The sequence below is a fragment of the Vanellus vanellus genome (assembly GCF_965231255.1).
Source record: "Vanellus vanellus genome assembly, chromosome: 4".
Taxonomy (NCBI): domain Eukaryota; kingdom Metazoa; phylum Chordata; class Aves; order Charadriiformes; family Charadriidae; genus Vanellus; species Vanellus vanellus.
In genome coordinates, this window is record NC_138909.1 from 34061441 (window position 1) to 34077876 (window position 16436).

The following is a 16436-nucleotide window of genomic DNA, read 5'->3' on the forward strand; positions in this document are numbered from 1 at the left end:
CAGGCATCTCCTTACCTTCAATTGTACAGTTAGAGAAAAAATTAGGGATATTTTTTAAATTTCTAGTACTCATCAGGGTTCACAGTTCCTTTTTGCAGGAACCCCATTTCATGGGAATGCTGCTGGAGGGCAACCAGCACCATTAGGGAAAAGCTGAGAGGACAGAACAAGAACACATGTGAAAAATGAATTGGAGTAATAAATTAAAAAAAAAAAATGACAAACAATGGAAAAAAGGTAACAGATCTTCACCTCTTCCTCATTTCTAGCTCTGTATTTTAACTAATACAGACTTCCAGTTTTTGGAACAATGTCTCCTTGCCTGCCAACTGGCTCCTAGCTCCTCTTAAAACTCACTCCTTAATACCCATTTCTCTGAGAAATCCTTCCAATAGTATCTTATTTTCTGTTCATAAATGGTCATTAAAATTATGGTAGATCAATACAATTATTTTGTTAAATCATTATTATGTTGTCAGCTTCAGTAGAAAGTCAAAAAGACATATCCTTGCCCTAACAAATACTATTCTTTTCAACCACAGCACATAAAAGCAAAAGCTACTGTAAATCAGGCCTAAACTAACATGAGTCTCTAAAAATCTGGAGCTCCTAATGGCAGTTAAGAGACTTTCTCAATTCACCATTAACCAACCCATCAAGTGTATTTATTAACTGTGGCACTACACTTCAGAATTTCCATGTTTCAATGTTACAGCTTGCTGCATACAGCCTCCTGATCAAGGAATAGTTTGTGATATTCAAGTCAAAGAAGTCATGTTAGCCCTTATATTCATGTAATTTGTCATTTTAGAGATTTTCATAGGCTCTTGAAGAGGAGGAACTTGCCCGATTCATTAGCTATCCCTCCATAACAACCAAATTCTTTTCCAATTACACCTCTTCATATTTCAACGTATTTGTTGAAATACTGAATGGAGATTCTCTTGGAACATTTCCCCCAGTAGTAATTCCCCCCACAACTTACTCTGTGGCTCTATCCTTCCAACTCTTTCTTCCAACTGAATGACAAAAACAACAGTGACAACTAGGTAAATCCTAAATTTCTTGCAGCTAAAATCAAAGAGCAAATATTAATAAGATAAACACCTTTGTGTTTAAAGATGATGTGTACACTGCAACATGGGTCTCTACGTTACTGCTCAGAATAGAAATGGTCACCATCCTTCAAAGGGCAATGTAGTTCTTTCTTTTTTAAAAGCATCTCATTTGTTCTGGATAAGGAGCCAAGAGTAGAAAGATTATGTGTCATATCACACCTCCATCTTAATTACTTTCCCATCAAGTATCACGTCATTTAGGCACTAAGATCTTAGCTGTTCCAGAAGGTGCTACAAATCTTTATAATAATATACTGGACATAAATTTGCTATCACTGTTAATTCAGTGCTTTATAAATATTAATAAGGAGGAAAACACAGGTGAGGCAAAGTGCAACATGTTAGGGAAATTTATTTACAGAAAATGGTTCTGCCAGTTAATTTGTTTCCAAGAGGTCCAACAAATGAACAAGTCTAAACACTGACTTTTTTTTATAAAATGTAATGGGGTTTTTTGAAGTTTTTTGACCCATGTTTCTTTACCCATGAGTTGACTTTCTGTAACCGGTTAACAGCATTATTCAAGTAGTGGTTAGAAAGGGCCTTTTCTGTGCAGTGAATTTGTTGCATCCTAGCTCCCAATAATTTAGGAAACTATGATCACACACATACTGCTGCTACAACCCTCCATACTCCCTGGGTACTTCGCTTTGTACCAAATAAAACAGAACAGATGTTTTGTCCTATAAGTAGATATGCAAGCAGGTTTAAAAAGCACAATACAGTGGGTAAATAGAATTATCATAGAGATAATTCAGATATATTCACAGAATTATCATACACAGAACATTTGAAACAGGAGCATAATTCAAGCAGTTTATCTGTAACCATTGCTAAATTCACAGCAAAGGAGGAACCAGAACTGAAGGTGGTGCACACTGGCAGGCACACATCTCATAAACCCTACTTCCACACAAGTCTGCATGAACGTGCGCTGTAGGTACCTATGTGGGTGGGCGGAGAAAGAGGGGTCAGAAAACAGCCAGGTAAAAGAGAGGGTGAGAATTACTCTGTCTTAAAAGCACGTCACTGCCATAACAGACTATCGCAACAAAGACTATCACAGTTTGTACTCTACCTGTGATCAAGTAATAATCTCACATATGTTTTAAGTCTCTCCGAACCCTGTGGGGTTAGCAGGACTTGTCCTGTTCACCGACTAGGCCCTACACTGTCCCGCAGCACAGCCAAAAGCAATGCAGGATTCCCCGCTGCAGGTGCCATGACTTACCAAGAACTTGTCTAATCCTACTATAAAATCATTCTTAACAAACCATGAGTTGACCGTGGTTATTGCTATTAATCAAGGCAGTGCAACAGTGCCTTAACCAGCCACGACAGAAAGGATCAAGTCACGCTCGTCTCTCAAGGCAAATCTTCTTTACTTGAAGCATATTATTCTGGCACACACAAAATGGTATCACAGTTATATCAGCAATGGTCTTTCTAGTAACCACCTGCTAGACAGTAGTCATTTTAAGAATACAAAGCCAAATGGGTCTGCCCTTGGTGCTGGAATTCTTCTCCGGCTGTAAAACTCACTTCCATTTCATAACTGACCTTACAAAGTCCAAATGCAGTGCGAAAAGTATCTTTCTGTTAAATGGCAAACACATTTCAAAACAACACTACAAAACATATACTGCTCTTCCCCTTCCAAGAAAATGACTTTTTTACTTGCAAGTAATCGTACTGAATACATTTGATTTATATTTCTAGAACAATAGGACCTCGCTGAAGATATTCAGTATTTATATGACTTACCAGAACGACGGTGATGTTGTTCTTCTAGGAATTCCAAGTCAAGCATTAGGTCATCTTCATCCAACTCACAGGAACCCAGGTTATTCAAAACATCCTAAAAGATAATTAAAAAAAAAAAAAAAAAAAAGGAGCATTTAGACAGATGTGTTAACCAAACTGTGCTGCACAAAATAATGAAATATTCAATCTGGGAAATACATTTAAGTACGAGCTACAGAAAATTTTTCTACTAACATTAGACCAGTGAGAAATTGTATGAAATCACTGTCCAAGTAGAAAAATGTCTGTCACCATTCTCTGTTTTTACAGGGTCTTGATTATTTAACAAACAAAAAAAAACCAAAACAGAAGTAAAAAAGTAATACCATCTATATAACTATTTTTTTCATACTGTTCAATGATGGTTTTATGTCTTACCAAGTTTAATCATAACTTTTTATGAGGCATAAAAATGTTATTTTTAGCACAACATAAAAGTATCAGTACTTGTTTTTCATTAAATTTTGGAATTCTAAGCACTTCCTGCCCTTACCAATATCCTCTGAAGAGAGATTTACTGTTCTATTTATCCAAGGTATAAAGAGACACAAATTTAGGATAAACAGGAAATTCAGGCTCGAATGATCAACTCATGAATTTTTAAAAGTATTAAGGTGGGTGGTAAAGGCTTACATGGACAGAGAAGAAAGCTTGACTGTGACATGTAGCTGCTTAGGTCCCCATTCTCTTGCTGCGATTCATTTTGTTTGCCAAGTTTTAACCCCAGAGAGATAAGTAAGGTTTATACAATGCATCCTTCGAAAAGTCAAAAGCGGCGCGGGGGGGAGGGAGGGGAAGCTACAATCAAAAGAGAGCAAAATAGTAGCTTTTTGCACTACGTTTTTCCATACAGGATTAGATTCTCAGAAGATAAAATGACTAGTTATGTCTCAGGTACACATCTTCACTCTGTAAACTCTGAGTACAGCAATATCATTATTTAGGCTTCATTTGGGGTCATGAAATGGCGTTCAGCTCAGCCTTCGCGAAGCCCTGCCGGGACAACCAGTGCCTGCAGCCCGACACAGGAATGACAGTCAGTCTCAGAAGAGACGCACCGCCAACAGGGGACACAGCCACACACAGGGAGCCGTGGCTGAAGGACACCTCTCCTCTCTGCCATCCAGGGAGAAACAGCAGCAACGAGAAGGCAACCCGCACCAGGACAGTTCACTTCTTGTTCCCCTTTCCTACACTCCCCACAGGCAACTTTGGAAAGCAAAGAGGCAACTGTTTTCTCTAGCCCCTACTAGCCTAAAGTTGCTTAATCCATTGAAAAGAGATATTCATTCTACATTTTCTTCCCATGTATATTTTTTTTTCTATGGTCAAGCATTTATGAATTAGTATGATATGAGAAAAGGACAATGATTTAAACTAAGGGGAATACCTAGTATCACAGTATCAGGTGATACTGCAACAGGCTTATTTCTTCAGCCCGCTCACAGGCACAAAACCATCAGTAGCTCCTGCATGAGATGCTGGAACCCCATACATCTCACATGCTCCCAACACAAATGTGGCCCAGAGAACAAAGTGAATCACAAGAAGAGAATGGGGACCAGAGAACACGGGAATTCAGTGCGAAAGGGGCCAGATGATCATCTCAGAGTTATTGAGCTGTCTGTGAGATCTCTGTATAGCAATTTGCTGTACAGAAAGCAGAGAAACATAACAGCAGTATACTTTAAACTAACAAAAGCCCTCCCTGACTTCAGTTCCAACCATATTGTTTTATGCTCCTTCTGATTCTTTGAAGTATTTTCCCTCATCATAGATGCGAATTCTTACTCACACTGACAACTTACACTTCTTCAACCCTTTTGAGTACTTATTTCTTCAAATTCTGCTTCCTACTTTTTCACAAACAACACGCAGGCAACACAAGGACTTTTTCTTGCATTCTTTCCCTGACTTGCCATCAGCGCAAGAAAACCACTTCTGAGATACAGAACCCACTGCTAATGCTGTTACTATAGTTACAGATGCCAAGCACAGAAAGTGACAACTGTCAAGTGCAGAGACCTCGGCACAAGCAGCATTGTACAGAAGGAAAATATACATCACATGAACACTACAGTGACATCAAACACATAACGTGTTATTCCCTCTATCTTAATTCAAAGAGCTGCTGACAAGCCTTTGTCATAGCAACTGTTTCTTTCACTCATGCTGACAAAACATCGACATTCAATAATCAAATTATTTATGACTGTACAGTACAAAAGCATAAAGATAAAACATGAAAATACAATACATAGATGCATTATTTCAGGTTGTTTATACTTATGTAGACACAAATTCTTCCAGTCTGGATTTATGTTAACCCATAACAAACGCAAACTAAAACTAGTTTATTAAAAAAAAAATTAAAGAACAAGTTTTCTGTATTAAACAGAAGTGGGAGAACACAAATTCTTCTGTGTTACAGATAGCCTAAAACTTAACTTTTGAATTGTTGTTGGAGCTAATGAAACACTGAAGATCAAAAAATCTCATTTAGGGCTTATGTATATTCTTTGATACCTAAATAACTTTGAAAATATTAGCAGCAAGATACTTCTAAAATTTGTTCTCTGTTCTTTTCACAAATTCCAAAAGCACTGCCTGACATGACTGAAGTATCTTCAGTCCAACTGTTATCACCAGCTGTATTTCAGAAGGTAAATCAATGACTGTGGCAAGTTACAAGCAGATGAACATAAGGAAATGTCATCTAAACAAAGGAAGAGTTTGGGGTTTTTTGCTCTGTTTTTAAGTTTAGATGCTATTATGCACTAGAACGTGATCAAATGGTATACTAAACTACTCAGAGAACATAGAATGTACCTATTTATATAGTGTTTCATTAACTTAAGAAGAACATTTTTGTGACAAAGTCCAGAAGAACAATCTCTTCGATTTTTAAGCAACAGCTAAAAGGTTTTCATGCCAGTGCAGGCAAAACGTAAAAAGGTTGAAGTACTCAGGTTTGTTGAAGTACACAGTTTTCTAAACTGAAGAAACTCCAGTGGGCAAGATGAACCAAATGGAGAATATTTGTATACGACTCTCCCCCTGCATACTGTTGCCTTTAAGGAAGGTCTTCACTTCCAGTAACCTTCAGAGTGGAGGCAAACCGTGCTCCATCTATCCTCTGACCCACGACATGATGTGCACCCTGCTCCTCACACCAACATCTCTGCTTGTCCACCTGAGCTGAGGGCTCCCTGCTGCCTTCCCAACACAGCTGCGACCCCCTTAGCCTTCCCTTTCCTACAGCCTTTTCGACTGCACCAACAACAGTAGGCAAGCTAAAGTGACAAAGAAAAGCTTCCCCAGATTTATTCTTCTCAGGAGTACCTCCACCAGGGAAACCATCTCCCTCCTTCCTCAGGAGTTCACTTGTTCTTTATAAAGAGACAAATCACAGAACTGGGAAACAAACAAATTAAAGCAGCTACTGTCTATCATGGTGAGAATGAGGGCTCGGCAGAGAGACCTGCTCTACCCACCATGGCTGTCAGTGATGTCAGTCCAGCTGCTTCCTTGCTCTCAGCGCTCACCTCTCTGGGTGCAGTTCTTCCACAGACACAAACCAGAAATGAACTCATGAATGCGTAAAAGCACGCCCAAGCAGAGCACGTTAAGTTCCCAGGTCTGTCCTAAATGAGTAATATTTTCTGAAAACATATAATTAGAAAAATATAAGAGAAAAGGGCTCCTAGAGTGACCTGGCTAATGCCACAGAATGGCTCCATGGTACCACTGTGAGCGCACACCAATGTCATCCACCTCTCTGCCTCCTCGCCAGGATCCATTACTCCTTTGTTGCTATGACAATTAGTAACAATTGTAATTTCTTTTTAAGTTTAATATCTCTTGACCCTTTCCACATTCTCCCCCTCACCTCTGCTACTACCTTCTTTGAAGAATAACACAATTAAATTTTTAAAAAAGAAAATTAAAGTGAGAGAGGGAGATATCAAGCCCTAAAGCGCATTCAAAATGAATAGTTTCAAGGCTTTGCTACATAAAGAAAGAGAAATGCATGTTTCTACCAAGCTCCCAAGGAAACATTTGTTGTTTATTTATGGTGGCAGACCTTTTATTTATTCCAGAACTCAAACCATTTAGCTAAGGCAGAAGCTCTTCAGCAAAAACTTCTTTATTGACTCTGTAATAGTCCCTTAGAAGCCTTAAGACATATTTTCCTATTTCTGGTGTCTGCTTCACCCTCAATTTCCACCACCATTTTGCCTTTATAATGGATCCAAAATTAACATGACAGTGCTTTTTTCTTCCAGTTGATCTGGAAGTTGATCATAATCTGTAAGAATAATCTGTGAACAGACTTACTTAAGTCAATCACTTGGACCACGTCTCACAGTTTTTCCTGGTCAAGACAGGCTGCAGCCCCAGTTTACCTACCACTCTTTCTCCTTTGACTTGATGAACTACCACCATTATTTAAACAAGTTTCTATTTAAACAAGAGTTTAACAGTGATATTTTATTTAAATGTTACTAATGTAACTATTTCAGAATGTTACTAATTCAGAATAAAAAGCATCAATTTGTACCTCAGTTCAGGCTGCTTTTGATAGCTGATAATGGCTGTAGCAGAACAGGATGTTAATCCAATAATATTTCAATGCATCAGTAACTTTTCAGTAACAACTTTCATACTTAAAATTCTTTCAGCAACAGCAAGAGGTATAAACTGCTGTTTTTCATCTAACAGCTACATATCTTACTCAAAGCTCACTGAACTCAATGATACTCAATTTAGTTGAGAGTGGCCCCAGACTTTCTGCATGTTCTTAAGAAATATGACCTCAGAATCATTATATTATCAAAAGATACGCAGTGATGCATGGACATATTTCAGAAATAGTGAAACGTTACAGGGATAGAGATGTATTAGACATAGAACTCCTCCCAGCCAGACTGTGTGTATCTGTATAGTAAGTTTACTCAGAGTTGTTGAAGGAGACTTCCCTCCCTATCTCTTTCTCTCTTCCCAGCTTCCCCTTCCTATAATCACTTGTCCTGGTTTGAGCGACACAGGACTTTATTCTAACACTTGGGAAAACTGCACTTTTAGAAGACTCTTTTAGTGTCTGAAAATGTGGGTTTCAAGGCCTCTGTTTTTTGAGCTCACCAGGTGCAGGGACAAGGAGGACCGAGACCCAGGCACTTGACCCAAGCTCGCCAACAGGATTATTTCATGCCGTAAACCTCACGTTCAATATAAATTAGAAAGTTTGCTGAGAAGTGCCCTCTCTCCCTTGATGGCTGTGATCCTGAAGAACTTCTTGCCGCAGTGCCGGACCCTTGAGGCCTTCCCTTCCTCCCGCAGCCATAGTGTTCGCAGTGTTCCACATTTGCTGTCCGCTGCTGCAAGGGCACGGCTTCCTACTGATGGAATTGGCTGAGTATAATCCTCATATGTTTTATATTGGTATCGGGATCAATATTGGTTCTTTAGTGCTAGTTCTGTGCTCCCCAGTTCAAGAAAGACAGGGATCTGCTGGAGAGGGTCGAGCAAAGGGCTACGAAGATGATTAGGGGACTAGAATATCTCTCCTATGAGGAAAGGCTGAGGAACTTGGGTCTCTTTAGTCTAGAGAAAAGAAGACTGAGGGGGGATCTTACTAATGCTTTCAAATACTTAAAGGGAGGATGCCAGAGGGATGGGAGGAGTCTTTTTTCAGTGGTGCCCATTGATAGGACGAGGGGTAATGGGCACAAGCTTGAACATAGGAAGTTCCATCTTAACATGAGGAGGAACTTCTTCACTTTGAGGGTAGTGGAGCACTGGCACAGTGGAGTCTCCCACTCTGGAGACGTTCAAAACCCGCCTGGATGCTGTCCTGTGCAACCTGTTGTAGGTGACCCTGCTCTGGCAGGGGGGTTGGACTAGATAATCTCCAGAGGTCCCTTCCAACCCTGACTATTCTGTGATGTTAATTATCTAGTCTTATTCTATTAAATCTGTTTATATTTCAGTCCCTGGGTTTCCTTGTTTTTTTTCCCCAATTCCCCTTCCCTGGTGGGGAGGGGTCATTGGGTGAGAGAGTAATAGTCTAACCAACAATAAATTGTTGTGGGTTTTCTCAAACCATAACATCGCTCAAAGGAAATCTAATGCATAATACATGAATTTTCAGTCCTTTTTCAAAATAGTCCAGTATTTAATTATTTTTAGCCCTGTTCCAGCTCAGAGTCTACAACACTTAAAATGAGTTTGAAAGCTGGAATAAATAAGAACAGCTTTAGTCATAAATACATATAAAGTGCCCCACACAACAGGTCTCAAATCTACTATTAGGCTTAATCAAACAACAAAAAGCAAATAACATTTCTTTATGAAGCTCTCTTTACTATATGGTTTTTTTTTTTAATTATTCCAAATAAACAATTTACACATATAAGTACCTAGTGAAATTACTGCTTATGGAATTGTACTCATCTAAAAATTGACTACTTCGGTATTCAAAAATGACAATAAAACATACACATGAATATACAAATACACTAAAGCATATTATTTTGTTATGTAATGCAATTCAATTCCAAAGTGCACCTAGCAAAATCATATCAATTGCACACGATATATATAAGCAAACCAGGGTAAATCCATGTAGAACTGAGTATTTACAACTAATATGCAAACCCAAGAAGAATAATTGGGTTTTGGTGACAAATCTGCCCATTTGAAACAGCCAGAAATCAATGGCACTAATCAAAAGGTTCATTTCTTGATGTTTTCACACATTTTTATTCTAGACTTCTTGCTCCCGATACCATTGATATAATAAAGTAACAGCAAGGTCCTAAAGGCAGCAGACACAGGTTCTCTATCATTACCCGCATCTTTAGAGAGTTGTATACATTATTTTGTAATTTTATTCTAATTAACGTGCAGTCCCTAGTCAATACAATGTTCAATGGCTTGTGTTTCTTTTTCATTTTCTATGCTGGTATCTTGAGAGAGATGCAGCCCTGACAAATTTTGTTTTCCCCAGCAAGGGGACGCAGATTTTTTTCTGATCAGTACTTTTGTTTATCCACACACAGGTTGCCACTGGAATCTGGCATTTTCCAGTGTTTTTCAGGGTTCTTTTACACAGGTGACAGAAATTTCCACTTCATTACAGTATAGTAATGCTGCAACAAAATCTTGACTATCACGTGGAGATTGTTCAAGACTTTTGAAAACTTGAGGTCCAGTAGGCAAATTGATGAAGCTACAAGACTCAAGCACTGACATGGTTGCGGTTACTCAGTTCATAAACATTTCTGTCAGACGCATATATGGCTGAAGACAGTATTCACAGAAGTCACTGAAAGTTAACTGGGGTTATATGTACATTGATATAACCATACTATCGTGACCTTGAACAAACTGACTACGTTTTCATTTTTAATGCAACTGTTGATCCAGCTTTGTACCTGTGCTCAGCAAAAACACAATTTTTCCTGGAAAGCACTTGGTCTTTGCATTTCCCCTGGCGCGCACCTATGCAAAATACTTGCTGCTGCCAGAACTGAAACCAAGCAGATGAGCATTGGACACGGGCATCCCTCTTTGAAACACTGTTCTTCATCATCACCTACATTGTATACAGATGCATTTCTCCTTAAGGATCTGTAATCCCACTTCACTGCCACTTTAGACTGTCTGAGGGAAGCCCTAAAATCCAGGGGAATAATTTTTTAAAGCTTTTTTCCCTTGAGATAATAGCCCACATGTCATTTGCATAAGTCATTACGTGGGGATCATTGGATTTTTAAAGATATTTTTAGAACTACAGTAACAAAATTTTAAAAATTCGCTTTTCAAAAAAATGCTTTGGCTTCTGTTTTGTTTTCCTTTCTTCCTATGCTGGCCTCTAGGCATCTTTCTCGTCATCTTCCTCTGTGTTATTGTTCTTAATTTTCTGAATACAGATTTTCGTATCTTATTGGGTTGTGTTTTTTCAAAATATAAGGATTTAGTGTTCATGCCTCCCCACTGAAATGATGTCACTAAATGTGGTTTATAAAATTCTTCTCAGTGAAAAATCAGCCCAGTATTGCAAGCATCATAGTAGGTTAGTATTTAATATTACCGATTCCTTTTTTTCCTTCACTGTAGAAATATATGTAGGGGGCTATTTGAGATCAATGCTTTTGCAAGAGCACATAGAAAACACACTCTAGGGAGAATAATTTGATTCTTTTGTAAAGACATATGTATGACAATTCACCTGTATGTACTCAGGGTAACTGCATATCTGATGCTGGAAAAGATTAGAATTAAATACTTATTTCAAGTCTGAAATGATTTCTAGAGATTGCCAAAAGATAGTGCTTCATCAAAATTTTATTCAGCAAGGAAACATGACATACAATCAGCATAAGAATGAAAACTGAGATACACTCAAGGAAAAAGAAAGACCTTGAGCTATTTAAAGTAATGTTAACTCCTAGAACTGTACCTGAATAATTCATGGACATAATGAAGTATTTCCCCTTCTGCACTCTCCCACACACTTCAAAGGGAAAATGAAAGTACACGAAACCCAGAAAACAGAAAAACCTTTAAAAATACAGAATCCCTGCCAACAGCCTAAAAAGCTCTATATCAAATGTAAAGCTTATGGATGCCTTTCATATACCACGAGCAGCTTAAAAGTGTTCTTTTTTCCTGAATAGCACCACCCAAAAAGCATATTACTCCCTGCTCGAATAACTAGAGACTTTAAAAAGGAAAAAATAAATCTTATAACGTTTGGTAAGAACATTTTCTGTAGCTAACGTGTGGAAATCCATTTATATTATGAATTAATGTGCCCTTAAGACCCAAAGACAGAAAATTATCAGTGGAGGGAACTGTCTAACTGTAGACCTCAGATCCATCACACTGTTCTTAAAAATATTTTTTGCACGTATGCTTTCAGCTGTGTAAGAGAAGTACAGTATTTTCCATCCTATTCTTGTTTCTGCCCTTTCGATTCTCTCTGTGCATTAAATCAATGTCTGCAATGATGTTCCTTTTGCCTGAGCAATTATAACTAATGGACTCTCCTAACATGTCTCAGTTTGCACTCACCCACATGGGGTTCATTCTGCCACAATATGGTTGGCTCGCTGAAGCCACAGAAATGTAATACTACACAAAGCCCAAGCACCCCCGGTGGCAGGAACAGGAGCTGACTGTGCTCCTGTCCGGCCATGGTGTTAGTCAGACGACAGGGGGAAGTAGCATCTCCCTTCAGAAATCTGTGGGCAAAAGCATTTGAGCAAATAACATTGATATAGAGCACCAACATCCACTCTCCCCATGTTAACCAGGTTCCCTTCCATTAGGACAGCACACATAGGGGTCATATGGTAGGGCACTTTGACACGCAGTGGTCATTAGCCCACCTCCCACCGCAAACCTACAAGGGCTTCTATTCCTATATAAGCAGCTGTAGATGCTTCCAGCTGGTCTTGGATACCTTTGTTGCTGTTGGGCCATCCGAATGCTACAGCACTGGCGAGGACAATGTGCAGCTGAAAGCCAGGGGTCCGTGACCCTAATTGATGAATGGCATCTTGGGGTGCATCAAGAAGTGTGTGGCCGGCAGGTCAAGGGAGGTCATCCTTCCCCTCTACTCTGTCCTGGTGAGGCCACATCTGGAGTGCTGTGTCCAGTTCTGGGCTCCCCAACTCAAGAAGGCCAGGAAACTGCTGGAGAAAATCCAGCAAAGGGCTACAAAATGATTAGGGGATTGGAACATCTCTCCTATGAGGAAAGGCTGAGGGACTTGGGTCTTTTTAGTCTAGAGAAAAGACGACTGAGGAGGGATTTTATTAATGCTTACAAATACTTAAAGGGAGGGTGCCGGGGGATGGGAACAGTCTTTTGTCAGTAGTGCCCAGTGATAGGACAAGAGGTAATGGGCACAAGCTTGAACATAGGAAGTTCCATCTTAACATGAGGAGGAACAACTTTACTTTGAGGGTGGCAGAGCACTGGCACAGGCTGCCCAGACAGGTTGTGGAGTCTCCCACTCTGGAGACATTCAAAACCCGCCTGGATGCCGTCCTGTGCAACCTGTTGTAGGTGACCCTGCTCTGGCAGGGGGGTTGGACTAGGTGATCTCCAGAGGTCCCTTCCAACCCTGACCGTTCTGCGATGGTTTGATAGTGTAACCTGCCTCTAAGAGTGCACCTGTGAATGCCAATGGATTCACCTTTGCAGGTGTAACCAAAGATGCACTTACTATTTGCTTGCCTTGAACTCAGACATACAGACACTAAAATGTAGGGACAATAGCCAGTGTACATATTTTTTGTAACACGGGAATATCACTAATAGCATAAGTGGTAACAACATAAAATTATTTTGTAATGCTGCTAAGCACATGTATGTAAATAACACGCAACTCCTAAGACTGAAACAGATAATAGTTGCACAAAGGATGTACAGGAAAACATGCATGGGTGTGTGATGGAATCAGGACTATTCCTGGTCTCAAAAATAAGGTAACCTATAGGAGAGGCAGACTAGGTCTCCTCCCTTTCCATTTGGGGAAGAGACTGAGAAGCACAAAACCACCAAGGATGAGCGAGCAAAGATGGGCAAGGAAGAAACAGCACATTTTGGCTACAGTTTCCAACACCTGAGAGGGCAGGAACTTCACCCCACAGCCTCAGTGAGGGTGATGGCAAGGACCATCTGCATCACTGGTACCCACACCCTGGGAAAACTGGCCTCATTTGTCAGCATCCTAAACAGCCCCATCGCAGCCATCTAATTCCCACATTTGCTTACATGTACATGTATGTATGTGCACACAATCACTTGCAACATGTGGGCCAGCTGCACGGGCACACAGCAAGTAACAACTGCCTTTAGCATTTAAATTTTAGCATACTTCATGCTTCTATTAAAGTATTCAAATTAATCCAGGTGCAAGTCAACCCTAGATCAAGATCAGTTCTTGACAAAGCTGATAAAGACAGCAATCATCTACCTTGAATTTACTGTCTAGCAATAGAATATCTAAGTAAAAGCCATATTTAAAATGCACACAAGCTTCTGTGCACCAGAAAGCTTGAGATTCAAGTCTGTGAATAAAAGAAAGAACAGTATCATTTTAGACAGAGAGGCACTTGCTGACTGTTTGCCATTCTTTCAAATAATTCCGGAGTGCACAGATTCACTTTGGTTGTAAACAGAATCACGACAACTGGATTTTCTGTTTTCAAAAGAGAAAAAGTTGTACACGTTTTTTATGCATCAATCTATAATTTCATTAACAGAATCCTAGAAAAAAAAAATCTTCTGTTAAGAAAGTATGAAAATACAGTCAAGGAAAGGCAATAAAGCTTAAAATGACCAAATAAAGCCTCCTTTAATAGATTCTTTTTTTCCCCCTCACTCATACACACATATGCTTTCCTCCCAGCAGAGGGATACATCTGCAACACATAATTTGCTTTGTGGATTAGTTAATGTTTTTACGGCTTTTGTAATAGGCAAAGCGCTATGCAAGCATTCTAGTACGCTCATTATCACCGTATAGCTTTGGGAAAGTTTTCTACATCTCCTGTGCCAGATTCTTCTGCCAAACACGGAAAAGCTCCTAGAGTATCTCTATCCCACATTTATATAGGATATAATTCAGACCATTCTGTGAAGCTTATTTGTATATACCTTAGAGATGCGAGTACAACAGGTTATTCAACACATGGATTGGTCAGGTAACTTTTTCCAAAACCATTTAAAATAATCACATAACTTACAGCTAAACTTTTTGGCAATTGAAACTTGGGTAACTAGAAAATTCTGATTGTGTCCTGACAGCACCCAAGTCAATTCTTCAGTCAACATCTAAAGGGTTAAAAATTGCTTTATGACACCTAATCAATCTTCACTTTCATTTTTGCCTTTTCTTGGCTGGTAGTACAGAGAGGAAAAAAAGAAAAAAAAAAAAAAAAAAAAAAAGAAGGATATAACCATACAACTAGTGACGACCCGGCTTCCAGAAAAAGAAACATTTAAATTCAGGGGATACAAGAGGGAGAACCTTTGCATTTATAATCTTAATCTCTTTAAAAAACATTATTCTTCTGACAAACCACAACAGAACAATTTTCCTTCTGCCACTATCCAGCACCAGACACATTCATCTGGCAGAGACAGTGGAATTCAAGCCCTGTTTCCCCAAACAGGACTAACCTTCTTTAGCACGTTTTCAGTATTTCTGAAAAGCAACGCAGGCAAAGGTATACGTATGGTACCAAGCTCAAGAACAAGTCAATTATTCTTGCAAATAATCTCTCCCCAAAATGTCACAGTTCTAGTTGTATCATCTATACTGTTGGGAGTCAGCACTTCTCGATGCCAAATGAAGACAATCTATTTTATGGCTTGTGTATTATTTTATTTCTAGGAAAAGACTAAGAACTTGCTACATATGAAAAACTCAAAACTCTCCTAGACATATGATTAAATAAAAAAAAATGTTTTTTTCTAGTAACAGGAAAATTTAATACTTTTTCCCTCCCAATATTATTATAAGCCAATTCAAGGCTGAACCTTCTGTTTCTCAAATTTGTAGCCTGTAATATTCGTGATAAATCACTAAAAAGTGAGCCCTGCAAACGGAATCACAAGTGACCCTTTACTATAGCATCGTTAATGCAATATCATAATAGATATGCTATTGCTAATATTATTTGAATTCTTCCTGTTTCCATGGTAACTTTGGCCTACGGCTGCTCTGGTAAACAGGGTTTTAAATCATTCTTTGAGAAAGCCTTCTGCTGTCATTTTTCCACTAGTGCATACTTTTCCTCACTTTCTTTGTTTCAGTCTTTTTTTTTTTTTTTTTTTTTTTTTTTTTTTTTTTAAGAAAAACTGTAATGGCAATTACTTGTCCAGAAGACAGATTTTTTTGGTTATTGCAGTCAAATGGGCAGTGAATTGGGAACTTGGAGAAGCAAGGCAACCTGTAACAAGCTTTGACTGACATCAGCAGTACAAAATACAATATTCCATCCCGGAGAGATATCTAAATCTCACAGAGACTGAGAAACAACAAGCCCTTGGTGTAAATTCTGTAATGCATACATTTTACAGGCTTTGTTACTTCTCCTCTGTACTTTCAAAGCTTTGTTGCTTAAAACAACAACTCTTTTTTAGTATCAACATGTGCATTGTCTTCTAACAAGTATTTCATCCCCTAGACATCAGAATGGAAGAACAGCATGAATACCTATGGAACAGCATCCAATTCTTTTCCATGACTTACAGGAGCTTAAACTGAACAGAAAAAATTTGGTTTCCCATGCGTGCCCAGCCTAAGAAGAGAACAGTAGACTGGTATCAGAGGTCATCTGGCTTTTATGTCCGAATTCAGTGATGACCAAACCTGTACATTCAGCTGTCAGTCACCTTGCCAACCACAAGTGGGGATAACCTACAGAATCTGGTTGTGTCGTAGCATTTGCCTCTAAAAATAAAATAAATCTGTCAATGAAGTCAGTATGCTGT

General features: G+C 39.0%; 1 protein-coding gene across 1 annotated transcript in view; it reads right to left on the reverse strand.

Moving 5' to 3' along the window:
- The window catches only part of CCSER1 (coiled-coil serine rich protein 1), a gene marked incomplete at its 3' end in the record, with an annotated part of 718149 nt that overhangs the window by 583723 nt on the left and 117990 nt on the right, over window positions 1–16436 (reverse strand). Inside the window, exon 4 of the mRNA XM_082482793.1 lies at window positions 2883–2976. Coding sequence (XP_082338919.1) covers window positions 2883–2976 — 94 coding nt within the window. The remainder of the gene's footprint in view (window positions 1–2882; window positions 2977–16436) is intronic.